This window comes from Oculina patagonica, unplaced genomic scaffold, assembly GCF_052425735.1.
Source record: "Oculina patagonica isolate OP01 unplaced genomic scaffold, crgOcupat unplaced2, whole genome shotgun sequence".
Classification (NCBI taxonomy): domain Eukaryota; kingdom Metazoa; phylum Cnidaria; class Anthozoa; order Scleractinia; family Oculinidae; genus Oculina; species Oculina patagonica.
In genome coordinates this window covers 722,409-740,296 of record NW_027558036.1, presented here as the reverse complement: position 1 = coordinate 740,296, position 17,888 = coordinate 722,409, and the positions used below count along the sequence as shown (strand labels likewise).

Sequence of the window (17,888 nt, the reverse complement as noted above, 5' to 3'; positions counted from 1 at the left end):
TGAGAGGAGGTAGCCTAACAGATCCTTCCATTTGTCATAATGAAAGTTGATCTTGTTATTTTCTTTAGCAATTAAACGTTCAGAATCATAGACTGCTTTCAAAGTTTTTGTGAAACTGATTACGCTAGGAAGAGAGTTGTTATGTTTACATCTGAAAATATGTTGTTTTCCTAATAGAATTAGATGATTCTTTAGAAATGCATTTTCAACTGCGTCGGTGATCCCTAGGATCACTTCTCTTTCAATTAGCTCATAACCCCCCAATAGATGCTTAATTGATTGCCAAAAGTTTGCTACCAACGGACAATGGAAAAAGAAGTGGGACATGTTTTCCTCTGAGGATTGGCAGAAAGAGCAGAGAGGAGAGTTAGACTTGCCAATTTTGAAGAGGAAATCATTTAAAGGAAGTATTCTGTTAAGTATCTTGTACTGAAATTCACGCGTTTTGGTGTCTATTGCGGATCTAAAAGCATTGCTGTAGATTCTCTTCCAGTCAAGGGCGTGCTCTGCAGAAGCATATGAAACATCGAATTTCTTTTTTGCCGACGGACTAATCGAAATCTTTGACACCGAAATATTGTAGATTTTTTTAGAGGACAATTCACTTAATAAAAGGGCATCATTGCCCGAGTACAAAAACACATCGTCCCATTTATGGTTAGTTTTAATGAGCACCGATGGAGGGTCGTTGGTCATCACTTTCTTCCATTCAGGTGGAAGGCAATCATAAAGACCGTTCAAAAATAAGAGATCCAGGGCATTTAGATTTTGCAAGGTGGTGTGTGGCTTAATGTTTATCTCATTAAAAAGGTCTCCAACTTTATGTAGCCCCAAGGAGAAGAGTTTGCGGTTAAAAACTGATTTCTGTCCGATACAAATGAATTTGTTGTTCCATAAGATCTGGTTAACGATCTCATCCATTGAAGAGACAGGTGAGACAGTAAATTTTGTCCAAGTTGCAAGACATTCTCTGTAGTAATCAGGGAGGTCCAATGGGAGCTTTGTGTACTCGAAGTTGCAGTGGAAAAGCAAACTGCCCCCGACTTTGTGAAGATAGTGGTCGAGAATAATTTTCCAGGAACAGGGTGAATCACCCAAATACTTTTTGATACATACTATCCTTTGCGTGTTAATGAGAGACTCAATATGCGGCATATTTAACCCACCATTCTCGACACTGTTTATGAGAGCGAGCCGTTTAACTTTATCCTTGCCTTTCCACACAAAATTATACAGCACCTGATTGACCTCTTTAACAAAAGTTTTATTTGTTGAGACAAGAGAGAGGCGATAAAGAATTTTAGGAATGGCGAACGACTTGATTATTTGTATTTTCCCTAGCAAAGTGAGGCCTCTCCAGTTCCAGCTGTTAAGTGTCTTTCTAATTGATTCAATGATGGTATGAAAATTTAACTTATCTGAAAGCGTTTGATCATAAGTGAAATGTATCCCTAGAATTTTGACTACTTTTTTAATTTCATCTATTTTCAGTTCTTCTGCAGAGATATCAGAGATTCCAAGCTTCATAACCTCAGTTTTTTCTCTATCAACGTTCAGACCGGAGTATTGACCAAACAACTCTAGCTTGGCCAACAGGCAGTGAAAAGATGCGCTATCCTTAAGAAAGACCGTGAGATCATCAGCGAAGATGATAAGTTTAATTTCGTGGCCATCAACGTTCATTCCCCTAATGCATTCGTCATTTCTAATATGAATCGCGAGTGTTTCTAGGACTAGAATGAACAGATAGGGCGAGAGAGGATCACCCTGACGCACGCCGCGTGAAAGTTTAAAAGGTTGTGTAATAAATCCATTATTCATCACACAGCTGGAAATATTTGAGTAAAAAGCTGTAATCCAATTAATAAAAGATGGGCCGAAATTGAACTTCCTTAAGGCGTGTCTAAGAAAATTCCAGTTCACTGAATCAAAGGCTTTTTCGAAGTCAATTGCTACCAGTAATGAGCTCATATTATTTGATGATGTTAGCTTGATAATATCGTCGATGGATCGGACAGCGTCGAAAATAGTTCTTCCTTTAACATATGCGTTTTGATTATGATGTACGATTTCCGGCAGAACCTTTTCTAATCTTTTAGCTATAGCTTTCGTGCCAATCTTTACGTCGACATTGATTAAAGAGATTGGTCTCCAGTTCTTTACCTGTCGTCTATCTTTATCTTTCTTCTCAATTAAGACGATAAGCGCTTGCTTTTGGGAGGAAGATAATTCGCCGTGTTTGTACGCGTAGTTTAGACTATTAACTAGCAGGCTACCCAAGAGCTTCCAGAAACATTTATAGAATTCTACAGTTAGTCCGTCGTTCCCTGGTGTCTTGTTGCTTTGAAAACTCGATAGAGTATTAAAACACTCTGCAAGGGTTAGCTCTCCTTCGCATAACTCTCGCATTGCTGGTGAAAGCTTAGGTATATTCCCAGAATTTAAGAAAGGACAATTTTCAGAAATTAGCTCTTCGGAGTTCTTTTCTTTATAGAGATCTGAGTAAAATGAGTGTAATTCGTCCATTATGCAGTTCGGGTCAACAGTAATATTACCATTCTTGCGTTCAAGTTTTCTTATAGTGCTTTTTGTCTTCTTATTGTTTTGTAGATTAAGGAAATACTTATTATTTTTCTCACCTTTTTCGTACCAAGTTGCACGTGATCGTATTATTGCTCCTTTCGTAATGTACTCGTATTCTTTTTCGTATGCGCTTTTTAAAGTGTCAATTTCATTTTGTGTATCATCATTTGGAGAGTCAGCTAATTTTTCCTCAGCAATTTTCAGTTTATGTTCAATGCGCTTTATTTTTTCTCTCCGTTCTTTTGCTTTCGCTTTGCTATAAGTAATGGTCTCCTTACGGATATTGTATTTTAGCCAGTCCCACTGAACTCTAGCATCATCAGATTAGTTAATCTCCTCAATCCAATCAGGAACAAGCTGCTCAATCAATTTAATGTATTGTTCATCATCGAGAAGACTATTATTAAATTTCCAAAAAGATGGACCGTGGTTTAAGTTCTTTACGCTATCAATATTCAAAATAATTGCGGAGTGGTCACTTTTGACGGAAGATAAGATGTCTACATTTTCTATGTCGTCCTGTAAAGAATTGCTGATTAACCAAAAGTCCAGTCGTCTTTGAATTAATGGATTTTTCTGTCTCCAAGTGAAGCGCTTTTTGTTCGGGTTGCGCACTCTCCATATATCGACCAGGTCATTTTGTAGCATAATATCATTGAGGTTCTTAATGCAATTCTTTATGGAAGGCCTTCCACCCGAACAGTCAAGATCTGGATCGAAAGTAGCATTAAAATCACCTCCAGTAATAACATAATGTTTAGATTGACATACTTTGTCTGCGAAGTGATTAGCAATTTCGTCTAAAAACTGACATTGTTCAGAGCCTTTTGTTGGGGCATAGATAACAAATCTTCCCGAATCATCGGTATGCGTTGAATTAACTTTAAAATCCAAATTTTCCCGCACTAAAACAAGGACGCCTTTACTGCGCGATGTACCGTGAGAGAAAAACAACTCTCCTCTCCATTGTTTCCGCCACTGATTTTCAATCTCTTTTGTACTGTACGTTTCCTGCAGAAAAAAGATATCTGCATTTTGCTTAAGCAACCAGTTGAAAATACATTTTCTTTTTTCGAAAGAACGGATCCCTCTTACATTTAAAGAAAGCAGTTTAAATTGGAAATTGTTTCCCTCCATCAGATAAAAAAGATATTACCGGCTTTAAGCAAGATCACTTCTAAAAATATGCAGTATGGCAACTGGTAATGATATAAACTGAATGCAAGGCATAGACTCAAAACAAAAACAACGCTCGATAAAATACACCAAGCTGAAAACAATAAGATAATGCAAAGAACACTACATGCGACAATTAATACTACCATATTGATAAGTAAAGAAAAAAACAAAAGCGCAACCAACACAAAAAAACAAAGAAAAAAACACTTCACAGCAGTAATTAAAATAAGCAACCAGCAAAGCTGTTGATTAGTTGCTAGCAACCGAATCTTGCAATCTAATTATCAATTTGCATAACGGTAGCTCCAGAATATTCAAATTTTTCAAAGTTCAACCGAAGGCCTACAGCTTTATAACTTAAAACTGAATTACTCTGAAACAGGGATTAAATGTCCATCTACGTACAGTTTGTCCGGCTCTGCTCTACTGAAATAAGCTCTTTTGCCTTCTTTTTTAGCCTTTTTCAAGGTTTCGATCTGCTTCTTTCTGATATCCACGACTCCTTTAGGGAGATCGGGAGATATTCCCATACCTGTGCCTTTAAGTTGTCTTGCCTGAGAAAAAACTTTCTCCCGGTCCCCATAGCGGAGAAAGCGAGCGATGATCTGGCGTGGGTTGTGCTGTGTTGCGTCAAACCTGCCTACTCGATGTACCCGTTGAAATTCGATTTGTGGCGCGTCTTCGAGGTTGAGCTCGTTTATCATAAAGTTAACCAGCACTTCTCTGGTGTTTTCCTGCTCATCCAGTCGTTCAGGAATCCCATGAAAACGAAGGTTCTCCCTTCTTTGGTATGTTTCTAAATACCACTGTTGCTGGCGCAGAGTAATTACCTCGTTACTGGTTTTATCGGCTTTTGCTTTGATTTCTTCCACATCGGCATTTAGAGCAGTAACTCCAGCCTCCATCTCATTTACTGTTTTGGCGTTTTCCTTTACTGAACTTTCGAGTGTTGTCACCTTGTTCTGAAGCTGGAGAACTTTAGCGTCGATGCTGCAAACATGCTTGTTAATGCTGTCAACTTTTGTCTCCAAACTGACGAGTTTGTCGAGAACAAGCTGAAGTTTCGGTAGGACGCCTTCGACGCCTTCGGCCATGTCGGACGGCGTGGGCATGTTATTAGCCTGACTGAGTTTGGTTCTCTTTTCCTCCGGGGTAGCGCCTTCCGAAGACTCAGAGCTGGTTTTTCTGTCTTTTCGTTTGAAGTATTGAGTAATTTCTTCCATAGAACGCCTTCAAAATTTAGATTTTATACGGAGCTCGATTTAACCCGACTATGCTGAAGGCATGCCCGACCCAGTCTCTCTCCAAATATTTTTGTGGCCAATCAGGAGGAAGGAGTTCAAACGTTTCTGGAACTGGTTCGGTAAGACAAAGTGCCCAGGGGCTGTTACGCTCTTGTAAACTTTCGCCCGAAAATCCCGTCGTCCCGATAAGCTGCCAGTCGCCCCCACTAACTGCCCCTGGGTCTCCGAGGATGGCGAAACCGGAAACCAGAAGGGAGCGACTTTTAGAAAGTCAAGCGTTTTCATTGTCAAAGGTGAGAAATTCTTTCGGTATCCTTTCCTTTTAAAAAGTTGATCGTTGTCACGAAGCGTGATTTACGATAAGAAAGCCTTTGTCCAACTGACCGTGATTTACGAGGCACAAACTACTTGAATGGAGAAAACTTCAAAAGTCTTGATCGGTCCACTTCCGGACGAAATTTTAATTTTACAAGATGATATGCGGCATCAAGAAAAGAAATTCAAGAGATCTCGAGATGCATTGTGATTATTTAAAACTCGCCGCAGGCGTTTGCTTTGACAGAGGTAAGAAATTCTTTCGACATCCTTTTCTTTCTAAAGATTGATCATTCTCATGTCATTCTCTTAAAATATTATGTATTATTATTTATTATTATTCTTCTTCATGCTCGGGCTCTCAGCCCATATATTTATAAAACAATTGGGCCGGCTCAAATCGTAATTTTAAAACGTTTTGCTGTTTCTAAAGTTTTTCCTCGCTGAGATCAAGACTTTACCACAGTGAAGTGAGTTCGATTCGAGCCCGCAAAGCGGCCCATTCAAAGCGACGAAGTCGCGAAAACGAGCCACGCAAGTCGCGATAGGTCGACCGTCCCGTAGCCTGCGAATACAGCCGCCTCATTCGCGTCCCGCAACGAAGAGCGGGACGCGAATGAGAGGCGGCTGTATTCGCAGGCTAACCGTCCCGGCGTGTTAAATTAATAAAGACGACGGACTTTTTCTAACGTCTAGCTTGAGTCTAGCTGAGATCCCCCACCACAGCAAAACATGACAAAATGATGTCAAGATGCTGTTGCGTTCTTGCAATTAAATGATTTACCGTATCATCCAAAATAGAAAATTAATTTCCAATCAAATGTCTGAATTGTAGAAAAGGATGAACAGCAAAGAAAAACCGATAACCATCGTCGAAACTTCGGGGGCAACCTAGTGTCAGCTATTTCTAGTACTATTAGATAAAGACATTAAACTATATTAAGGTAAAAGCGCTAAACTTATCGCTAAAAATGATTTAAATTACTAAATTGTTACAACGATAAAAAGATAAAAAGCGCTAAGAACTCTTACAATAGAGATTGCTAAAATCGGTATTTTTTATTATGTTCCGTGTTGATCATTTTCATAAAAGTCCTAAGGGATATTGCTTCGTGGCACTCGCGCGGTAAAAAGTTCCAGAGCACTGCCCTTCTGTAAGATGTTGAAAGTTTCATGGAATTGGGATTAAATGATGAAGGAATTAGTAGATGTTTTTTTCTTCTAAAATTGTACGAGTGTTGAAACTTGATTACAAGTTGAGAGGAGTCAAGAGGGGGAGTCATTATGGTAGATCTTATAGATAAGTTTCAGAATCGAAAGTTTGTACGACGCAGCAACGGCAAACAAGTTGGCCAACTGTTGGCGACAAAATAGAACCATTATCCTCTCTTGATAGAACTTGTCTCTATTCTCACCAACAGTTTGCCGACTTGTTAGCCAACTGTTGTTGTGTCGTTCACACACACCAACTTAGGTTTGTCAACACGAGTTTGCCAACTTAAGTTTGTCGTGTGAAGGCCGCTTTAAAGTGTCCCATTTATCGCGGTCAAGGACTTCAGTAGATGGCATCCCGCCAACCCTATGTTTTTTTTTTCATTGTCTTATGTTTATGATCATAATCTGAAACAAAGGGAAATAAAAATCAAACTGGTTTGAAAAATTTTAAACCAAAGATAACTGAAATTAAACCACAACATATATTTTATCAGAAGCATATCGCCTAGGTGATATGCTTCTGATATTACATGTATTATCTACTGGATAGTAAGTGTTTCATATTAACCAGCTGGACTGTGTTTCAATGTTTTGTATAAAAATAATAGTATTGACTTGCATCAAAGGCACTGATGCTGAAGTTATACATGAAAAGGGCTGTGTACAGCTGTTATGTTTTTTTATGGATTGTACGCCTTTCATGCTAGCCAATAATATTACCGTTATTGTCTGCCCATAGCAATCTACAAAAGATATCACATCTAAAATTAGTTATTAACCTAAATGGATCAGTAATCAAATACTCTAAATCCTATCTTGATATTTTTTTTTCTACAATCATAAAGTTCTGTAGTGTTTTTCTTGGACATTTTCACAATCCAGCAATTGCAATTCCTTTCCTGTCATACTCATTGCTTTCTAGAGTCCTCAGCATAAATTCTGCCACATCTGCACATGTGATCTTGTTTGTTGTTCCAGTGTTACATTGCCCTTCTTCAACCTTATAGTTTCCGGTCTGTTCACCTGAAAAGGTTGCAAGTCATGTCAGTCTCTTAAGAAGCCCACTTTCTCTACACAGTCAAGCTTTCTATTTGTTGTGGTTTACAGTAATATGTGACTTCTGAAGTTCAAAATTCAACTAATGATTGCGTTTTCCCTGCAGCCAACTGAATCATACCTAATGATGACAGCAAACAAGCCATGAAAAACAGAAACAAACAAAATGGATCAAAATCTACCAATCACAACTGAAGGACGTGACCTTTTGACCCAGTTGAAGTGAACTTCTGTTTCCCGAGAGGTCCGCTACGATGATTGACGGCAGCAAAAAGTGTACACCATTTGTTGAGGATTGAATTTTTAGAGTTCCCATACAACTGAAAATGGCAATAAAATCAATTAAGTTGCAATAAATAAGGCTAATCGCAGGTTCGCAGCTTTTTTGAAATAGTTGTTGCTGTCCTTGTGCAGCACCCGTCGAAGGGCAATACAAGAAGCTGGAAACATCTCATTGCATTGCATTGCATTGCAGGTGCTGGGTATTATTGAAAGCACTGACAGCAGCATTTTTGTCCCCAGAGCTGCTTGTCCCTCTTAGCCGGCTGAGGCTGGGGCACAAGGAACAAGTGGCTCTTGGGACACATGACTTTGATTTGCTGGAATTGAACAAAGGGAATTTCAAGCCTAGCCTATCAAAACAACCGTTTTAAACTCTCGTATAACAAAGGGATTTTAAATTGTTTTATTTGATTGGTTGTTCCTTGTATTTATTTCATTTCATTCACCCACCAGAGAGCAATAGAAGAAGCTGGTGCTGGGTCTTATTGAAAGCACTGACAGCAGCATTTTTGTCCCCAGAGCCGCTTGTCCCTCTTAGCCGGCTGAGGCTGGGGCACAAAAAACCAAGTGGCTCTGGGGCCACATGATTTTATTTGTCATGTGTCTCCAGATCCTAGCCTGCGAGAGCAGACGCATTTCCGGCCGTCGTTTCTCTCTTGTTTCTCGTGCTCCAGGCTCAGCCGGCTAAGAGAGACACGAAGCTCTGGGGATTAGAATGTGACAGCGGGTCTACATACCCACTAGTAGCCGACATGGTCTAACAATTGTGTAATTCAATGCCTGTGGGTCACTGTTTTTCAGCATTTTTGAGTTATTTTTTCGAAAATAGCTCTTTAGTCGTCGTGTCCTTGTAATCAGTCAGTGGGTCAGTGAAGTATGTGTGTTTGTCACACCAATCAGATTTCAGGTACTATCAGAACCAATAAAATTGCAGTTTATAAAGGGGAAGCAATCTGACGTAGTCAGCAATTTCGTTCGAAGTTTTTAGATTAGAAGGAGGCGGAATCGGTGAGTTGTGATTTAACCCTGGATTAAAAACGTTTCTCGTAACGCCCGCCTGCTTACAACGCACACGCCGTGAGTAAAAGGCCCAACACTAACTTGTTATTCGTCTTATTCGAGCGTACGTTTGGAGAGGCTAGCTTTCCATTTGCACAAAGCAGATTTGACGAATAATGTGGTCATTACTTTTGCCATCCGCTTTGCGAAGTTCGTTGGGAAATTGGAAAGTTTGTAATGAAGTTGCCAAATAGGTTGCGAGTTTTTGAATCAAATTGTGAGCTTCGATACAAAGTTCCCAACTTCGGCCCGAAATTAATAAAACCTTCTATAACAAGAGCTCTTAGAGCTTACAACTGCGCTGGTCTCGGGAGCCATGCCGGGGGGAACAAAAAATGCACCTCCCCTTATCCCCTTTTCCTGCGTCGAACAATGTTGCGACTGACAAACAAGATGGTAAGAAAACACCTTGCGTGACATTTCATGGTTGACTAGTTCCATCCGAAATTAAACATTTTTCTTATATGCTAATGGTGGCCAAATTTAGTTCCCACGATCTTGATCCGTGAAACAAAAACATCTCTTAAATCAGCATCCAGTGTTGTCTTGAATTACCGTTTAAAGATTGAATAACCAGCTCCGAAAATGGAATATTGGAGCAAATAATTAAATCATATTTTAGAAGAACACCAGACCTGCGGTTTTGCTGAATGGGAATTCCCCGGGGAATTAATTTACCAATGACGTAACCCTTGCAAGTGAGGGCATGTTTGTCTCAGTGCTTTTCCATCAGATTTCAGAAATCCTATTGATGGCACAGCTCCAAAAATAAATAACGCTAAAAAATCCATATATTTCACACTTTTATGCTAAGTTTAGACCAGAGGATTTGTTTAGTTTCCGTTTGTAGCAGCTTTTTAAACCTTTCAGAGCATTGCGTGATTCTTGCCGATCAGTGCCTTGTGAAAGTAAAAATTTGTTAACGCCAGCACATTCCAGGACACAAACGTAATGTAAATAAATTATGTAAATTCTTGCCCGCTAAAGCGTATTTATTTAAAGCGTGAGATTTTAGTATTTTCTTCGATTCAAACGCTTCAAAATACTTCACACTGAATTTTGTAAGTAAAGATTAATGGATTCGCAAAGATTTGAAAGGTAGCTGATAATAGCTTTGAAAAATTACGTGACTCGAGGTCTAGCCGATCGAAAGTGAAACTTGTCATGTCAGCACATTCTTTTACACCAACGTAATGGTATTTATTAACAGATTCTGGGCCGCTGAAATAAATTTTTGTTTCGACGCATGAAAATTTAGAATTTCCTTTGAATAAAACGCTTCAAAATCGAATATTTCACACTAAACATTCTTTGTAAAGACAAAAAATAAGAAAATCTTTCCATTTGTTACTGATTTGTAGCTTCTAAACATCGCGTGACATGAGCCTGACCGAGTGTAGGTTTGGTGCAGGTCACCGACAAAACGAAAAATAATAATAACAAGAGCTCTTAGAGCTTACAACTGCGCTGGTCTCGTGAGCACTTTAGGGGAGCCATCTGGGGGAAACAAAAAATGCACCCCCTCCCCTTATCCCCTTTACCTGCGTCGAACAATGTTGCGACTGACAAACAAGATGGTAGGAAAACACCTTGCGTTACATTTCATGGTTGACTAGTTCCATCCGAAATTAAACATTTTTCTTATCTGCTAATGATGGCCAAATTTAATTCCCACGATCCTGATCCGTGAAACAAAAAAATCTTTTAAATCAGCATCCAGTGTTGTCTTGAATTACCGTTTAAAGATTGAATAACCAGCTCCGAAAATGGAATATTGGAGCAAATAATTAAATCAAATTTGAGAAGAACACTAGACCTGTGTTTTGCTGAATGGGAATTCCCCGGGGAATTAATTTACTAGCCGATCGAAAGTGAAACTTGTCATGTCAGAACATTCTTTTACACCAACGTAATGGTATTTCTTCACAGATTCTGGCCCGCTGAAATATATTTTTCTTTCGACGCATGAAAATTTAGAATTTCCTTTAAATAAAACGCTTCAAAATCGAATATTTCACACTAAACATTCTTTGTAAAGGAAAAAAATAAGAAAATGTCTCCATTTGTTACTGATTTGTAGCTTCTAAACATCGCGTGACATGAGCTTGACCGAGTGGAGGCTTGGTACAGGTCACCGACAAAACGAAAAATAACAAGAAGCTCTTAGAGCTTGAAACTGCGCTGGTCACGTGACCACCCTAGGGGAAGCCATGGGGGGAGAATAAAAAATGCACCCCACCCCCTTATATCCCCTTTATCTGCGTCAAACAATGTTGCGACTGACAAGCAAAATGGTAAGAAAACACCTTGTGTGACATTTCATGGTTGACTAGTTCCATCCGCAATTAAATATTTTTCCTATATGCTAATGCTGGCCAAATTTAATTCCCACGATCCTGATCCGTAAACCAAAAAAACGCTTATCCGGACGACGGGATTTCTTGGGCGAAGGTTTACAACAACTGCCCCTGGGTCTCCGAGGATAAACTTTACAATTGATCAGTACGTCTAGCTTCACGCAAGGAACGTAAATATCCGTGAGAATTTTGACAGTATTCCCCATTTGCATAAAACTGAAAATAGCCCAATGACAATGTTTCGCAGTTTCTATGAAGTTACTACTATTTTTGAACCTCTTCAACAGTTCAAAATTTATTTGACCCTGTTTCGGTTTTCGTATTACAATAGGCGGTTTTAAAAATGCAGCGACTGACAAACTTTGTGTGACATTTCATGGTTGACTTGTTCCAGCCGCGATTAATTAATTCTCTTATATGCAAATTCTGGCCGAATTCCCACGCGCGGACTCTGAGGCTGTTTTAAGCACAGAGGGTATTTCCCTACCATACCGAATTACGTAAGCGGTATAAGTCAGGACATGTTTGTGAAGGGAATTTTTCTTCATATCTCTAAAATCCTTTCAATGACACAGGCAAAAACAAATAGATTACTCTTAAAAGAGAAATACTTTGCAATAAATTTGTTTAGTAAAGACCAAAGGATTTGCAAAGATTTTAAAGTAGCTGATAATACCTTAAAAACATTACGTGACTCGAGGTCTAGACGATCGAAACTGAAACTTGTCATGTCAGCACATTCTTTTCCACCATCGTAATGGTATTTATTCATAGATTCTGGCCCGCTAAATTATATTTCTCTTTGAAAACGTGGAAATTTAGTATTTTCCATGGACTAAACGCTTCAAAATGGAATAGTTCACAATAAACATACTTTATAAAGACAAAAATAGAGAAACTTTTTCCATTTGTTACTGATTTGTAGCTTCTAAACATTACGTGACTTCAAGCTCGACCGAGTGGAGGTCTGGGACAGGTCACCGACAAAACGAAAAAAAATAATAATAATAATAAACCCCGTGCAGAGCAAGAACTGCGCAGCGCAGTTAATAAACCCCGTGCAGAGCAAGAACTGCGCAGCGCAGTTAATTATGTTATCAAAAAGGGCTTTGCTACGCTAAACTGTTGGAAACAAATGTCATAATTTACCATCCAGTTTCATCCGGTTTACAAACGCAGAAGACTTGAAATTGAAGACAGTGAAGATTATGCCTCACAGAAATCGTTAAATATGTGTTTTCATACAAAAAAGTTAAAATTTGACCAAATTTCTACCTGCATAAAGTTTATTTATCGCCAAATCACTTGCGTGATCGCTGATGCGAAACGTTGTCTTGCACTTCAAGCTACTTCAACTTTGACAAGCTCGAAAATCTTCGAGTTCAGAAATCGCCATGACTTTCGAGCAACATGCATGTCTTGTTTCTCCTCAACAACCAAAACTTCGAAAGTTCAGTCGGGCCGAAGTTGGGAACTTATCGAAGTTCGCAATTTGATTCGCAAACTCGCAACGTAATTGGCAACTTCATGACAAAGTTTCCAATTTCCCAACAAACTTCGCAAAGCGGGCGGCCAAAGTAAACTGAAATCAACTGTAAAACATCTCGTTCAAACATTTAATGAACCGGTACAAGTATTAACTTTGCTGTTAAAAGCAACTACGATCGAGAGCAAAAACAGAATAAGAGCGTGCCGTTCCTTGACAATTCGATAACTCAATTAGTTCTTGTTTGTTGAATAGAATTTAAACAAATACTCCAGGTGTACTGCGCTTTAAAGAACTTTACCGAAGAAAGTGGTTTTTGATTTGATGCGTTCATTACTTCGTTTATTACTAGTATAGTACTTTTCGTTCAATGTCTATATGGAATCGTGGCTTTTTCGAGAAAAACAAGGGTATCGTGTTACGTTCGTTTTTAAAAAACAGAGGTCTCATGTTACAAAAGTGAGAAAAACAACAACATCATTTTTTTCAGTGTTTGGCAAAAAGCCAAAAGTATTCCGTAACAAACAAAAGTAACACGTTACGGTTGCAACAAAGCTAGCAACAAAAAAACCGCTTAAACAGAATAAGAACGTGCCATTTTGTGACATTTAGATAATTGAATTAGTTTTTGTTTTTCAATTAAATGATGAAAATTTACATATTGAATAAAACAGTTCTGATGTATCAAAATGCACGTAAAAGTTATTTTGTTTGCAAGAAAATTTTGTGCAAAAAGTGACTTCGTGGGCCGCTATACACAAATAGCTCAACCCATGGCATAAACCATCCCAACAGGTCAATCACCCAGTTTCCCCCCAAGCCACTCCATAAATTGAAAAAATAACTCCTGCACGCTTAGCGTGCCTATGTTTTCCATGGTTGCCATATCCTTGATCACTCCATTAAGAAACAGTGGCTTTATAACCCATTCTAGAAACCAGTAATTGTTTGGCCCTGGCTGAGTACACCATGATGTTACAGTCACTAGCCGAGTGATTTTGTGCCTAAATGAGGAAGTAATAAAATAATAAAATAATAATAATGAGTGAAGTATTCTTTTTTTAATTGCAGAACATAGAGTTACAGCACAAATAAGAAAACTGTGAACACTTTGATTTAACTTGGACATGAAACTTTTTTGTACAAAACCATCAAATGACCTGACAGCTCAATCTGCAGGGCACAGTTACAAAACAAATTGACTGCGATGGAGCCAAAATATCTTCCAATGGAAGTATAACAAATGTGTTTATGGTTTTCAGATTTGCACAACAACCCTAAAATTTTCAACAGAGATAAAAAAATAACTCCAGTTTGAGCAGAGCAATGTCGCCAATGGTGGTCCAAGAAAAGAATGCTTGGACACTAGAGACAAATTCACAATTTTAACATTTATTTAACTTTAGCACATGCTTTTAGCCGGGATTTGTAAGTGGTGGCACTCAAACTCTTACTGTCATGTGGGGCTCAAGACACCACCCTCCTTACATGGTCTGGGGCACGCTCCCTTAAAAACATTTTGCAAATTTTAAGTATCTTTGTTGTATTTTCAGCAGTTTCCATTTGCATATTTATTTAAAAGTTTTCAATTCTATATACATTTCGCCGATAAAAGGTTAAAAATAAAACTTAAGGTAAAAGCTGTTAAAAATTGATTCTAAACGTTTTCGATCTGTTCGATCATGATGATGATCGAACAGATCGAAAACGTTTAGAATCAATTTTTAACAGCTTTTACCTTAAGTTTTATTTTTCAATTCTACTTACTGTATTTACTCAAATAAGCGCCGCCCCCGAATAGGCGCCGCTTTCGAATAAGTGCCGCGTTTGGGACAAAAAAGTTAATAAGCGCTGCCCCCGAATAAGCACCACAGTCCCGATGCGGTGTTTATTCGAGGAATTCCGTTTAACTTAAAACAGCACTACAAAGCAACTCTAAAACAATCTTGGACGTTTCTTTCCATCAAAAACGATGTTTTGCAGTTCAAAGTGATTGTTTTGCCGCTCGCCCACTAGGTTTTCTATCCAATTCTAACAATATGTAGTTCTGTAAATGATGTGAAGGTCGCGAGCTTTGCCAGGACAGCTAGCGGTACTTCTCTCTTCAGCAAGAGACGAAAACTGTCAATCAAAAGACACTCTTTTCAATTACTGTAAAAGATTAGATTCTTTGTGGCATCCAAATTTTAAATAAGCACCTCCCTTAAATAAGCACCGCCCTCGAATAAGCGGGAAAAATTTAATAAGCGCCGCGGTGCTTATTCGAGTAAATACGGTACTTAATAATAACTCTCAAGCTATGTAATTCAACAATCAAGATGTGAAGTAGTACAGTTGTATAATAATGTTCTTCAAAAATTAGACATCTACACAGGATACTCAATGAGCCATCTGGCTAAAAACCAAGTTAAACACATTGCTCACCTACTCATTGCCTCTGTGATGGCATTCATGGACTCCGAGTAGAAAGTGGTTGGATTAAAAATGTTTGCATAAACTCCTAAACTGGACAGCACAGCATCTTTTCCATCAAGAGCAGCAGCAAAACTCTCCACGTAATAAGCATCTCCCTTCACTAACACTAAATTCTCATGTCTGTTGAAATGAGAATGTTGAAATAAGAATAAGAGCGAATGTCTGCCATTCACTGTTGTTCATTTCTTGTAACACAGAATGAAATAAAATAGGTATCCAAGAAATGTTAAAGAGAACTTTATGAACACTTAAACATAAGTTCTACAAACGGTAACGGCAAAATATCCAGCTCTTTACAAGTGAGGTAACTTAAATTTAAACTGAGCGAGGAATTATTATTTTTTTTGTTTATTTAAGCTTACAAAAAAAAAAGATTTAAAAAAATAAAAGCAATATATTTATTTAAAAAAAATAAAAATAGTTTTGGATAGGAGGGTCTATTTAATACAAAGACAGGGTAAATTTTTTTTTTTTTTTTTCTAATTAAAATGACGACCAACTTTTTGGAATTGGCTACTGCTTTAAAATACGATGTTGACAAAACCTGGATCGGATCGGACAGGATCGGATCGGATCGCGGAACGGATCGCGGATCGGATCACGGATCGGATCACGGACTGGATCACGAAAAATAAAAAAAATAAATAAAAAATAAAAATAAATAGAAAATGAATTAAAACAAAATAAAAAAAATAAAATAAAATAAAAATAAAAAAAATACCAGTAAAATAAAAAAAATAAATAAATAAAATAAATAAATAAAAATAAATAAACAAATAAATGGTTGTTAGTATAGAACGGCGTAGTATATGAATTTTCTTGCCCCAATCGAGACAATGAAACGTACAAAGCCGAAGAAGTCAACGGAGCTGTTGGGAAAAAATTGAAGGGCCTGTTAAATTACTGATTTCATAAAAAAAGAAAGAAAGAACATAAAAAAAGCCCACTAACTCGGGGTATTTTCAGTTGGTCACCCATCCAAGTACTAAGCCTGCCCAACAGGGCTTAACTTCAGCGATTGGACAAGAACCGTTGCTTTCCATATGGTATCAGAAAGAGCACGTAAATCAGCTAATAAAGGTTACGATCAGTTTTAGCAGGAAAGTGCCAAATTTTCCAAAAGATCTATATTAACCAGGCATTACTTTTATAACCCTCTCTTATAACCTTCTGTCTCATCTGACACTGATACCACAAGGAAAGCATTGGTTTGCGTCTGATAGCCGAAGTTAAGCCCTGTTGCGCGGGGTAAGTACTTGGATGGGTGACCAGCTGAAAATATATCTTGTTGTGGGATTTTCATTTTCTTTCTTTCTTTTTCTTACGCAATCGGTAACTTTTCAGGCCCTTCTTTTTATTTTCCAACGGCTCCGTTGAATTGTTCGGCTTTGTACGTTTCATTGTCTCGATAGGGGCAAGGATGTCCGTAGGGCAGTCACACTGTGCAGTCACGTTTATAGCTTCTCCTTGAAATCCTCAAAGCCTGGCTCTAGATCGACCTCGAAGGATTAATTATAAGAAGATTAAGAAGATGTGGGTGCCCTTTTTTGTGGGATACATTTACTGTTTGTCTGTTTGTTTCTTTGCCCAGTTCTACGTATATCAGAAGTCCAGAGATCATATAAGTCGTAAACGACATTGTGGCCTCAGTTGTGTGTGAAATAAAGAAAAAATATAATAGGTTCCAGATACCGCTGTGTGCAGGTCTAGAAAGTGATAATTTGTTATTTTAATTAAGTTCATAGCAATAAATTAATAAAGCAATTAAAAAAAAGAAAAAAAAAAAAAACAGAAAAAATCTTGTTACGCCGATTCTTGTTACGCCATTCCACGTTCATCCGATAACTAACAACCATTTATTTGTTTATTTATTTGTTTATATCTATTTATTTATTTTATTGTATTTTTTATTTTATTTTTATTATTTTTTTATTTTTCATGATCCGGTCCGTGATCCGATCTGTGATCCGATCCGTGATCCCATCCGCGATCCGATCCGATTCAGGTTTTGTCAACGCCGTTTAAAATATTTAGGAGCAGGTGGCTACTTGATAAAAAGTTATTTTACACCCTTGATAAGACAAGCTTGACTGGTTACAGTCGCTTTCTTTTGGAGGCATTGAACCGAACTTATTACTTTGACTGATTTTGAACACACTCAAGTTTAGCTGTACGCTAGCATGCAAAGGCATTTCCAGGTTTCAGGAGACGAAAAACCCAAATGCTCTTGCAGGCCGCTAGCTCACTGCGTGAGGTTTAGTGAAACTAAATGATCACTCACTGAGTTGTCAGTTTCTCAGGCGTTCTCACTACAGCCGTCACATGATGTCCTTTTTCCAGTGCTTATTTTACCACCTCGTTTCCTGTCCGACCTGTAGCTCCAAACACAACAAGTTTGAGCTTTTTGGAAGGACTGCTGTCTCCCGGTGCCGCCGCCATGTTGGATATGAAATAGTTGAGGTGGGACTGGGTCAGAGAACTGTCACATTTCGGAAAAGGCTGGGCACCAAAGAGAAACTGCCCGTCAATCGTCAGTCATTTAGTGATTTTCTTTTTCACGCCCTTTGATTGATGAAGCAAAACTGTTCCAAAACAGACGTTCGAAACAAACCTTTGTCGCTTGACTTAATGGCCATT

The 17,888-nt window shown here is 38.3% G+C and overlaps 2 protein-coding genes across 2 annotated transcripts; both read right to left on the bottom strand.

Annotated features, from left to right (window-relative positions):
* Positions 1-3,435: 3,435 nt before the first annotated feature.
* On the bottom strand, positions 3,436-5,173 carry LOC144640158 (uncharacterized). Its single transcript, XM_078499377.1, has one exon. The coding sequence runs from the start codon at positions 4,983-4,985 to the stop codon at positions 4,131-4,133; it is 855 nt and encodes a 284-aa protein (XP_078355503.1). The 5' UTR covers positions 4,986-5,173; the 3' UTR covers positions 3,436-4,130.
* A 452-nt stretch (positions 5,174-5,625) lies between these two features.
* Positions 5,626-17,687, bottom strand: LOC144640168 (uncharacterized). Its single transcript, XM_078499384.1, has 5 exons — positions 17,533-17,687; positions 15,201-15,371; positions 13,649-13,780; positions 8,612-8,682; positions 5,626-7,559 (listed from the first exon to the last, which is right to left on the bottom strand). The coding sequence occupies exons 2-5, from the start codon at positions 15,227-15,229 to the stop codon at positions 7,408-7,410; spliced, it is 384 nt and encodes a 127-aa protein (XP_078355510.1). The 5' UTR covers positions 15,230-15,371; positions 17,533-17,687; the 3' UTR covers positions 5,626-7,407.
* Between the last annotated feature and the right edge of the window lie 201 nt (positions 17,688-17,888).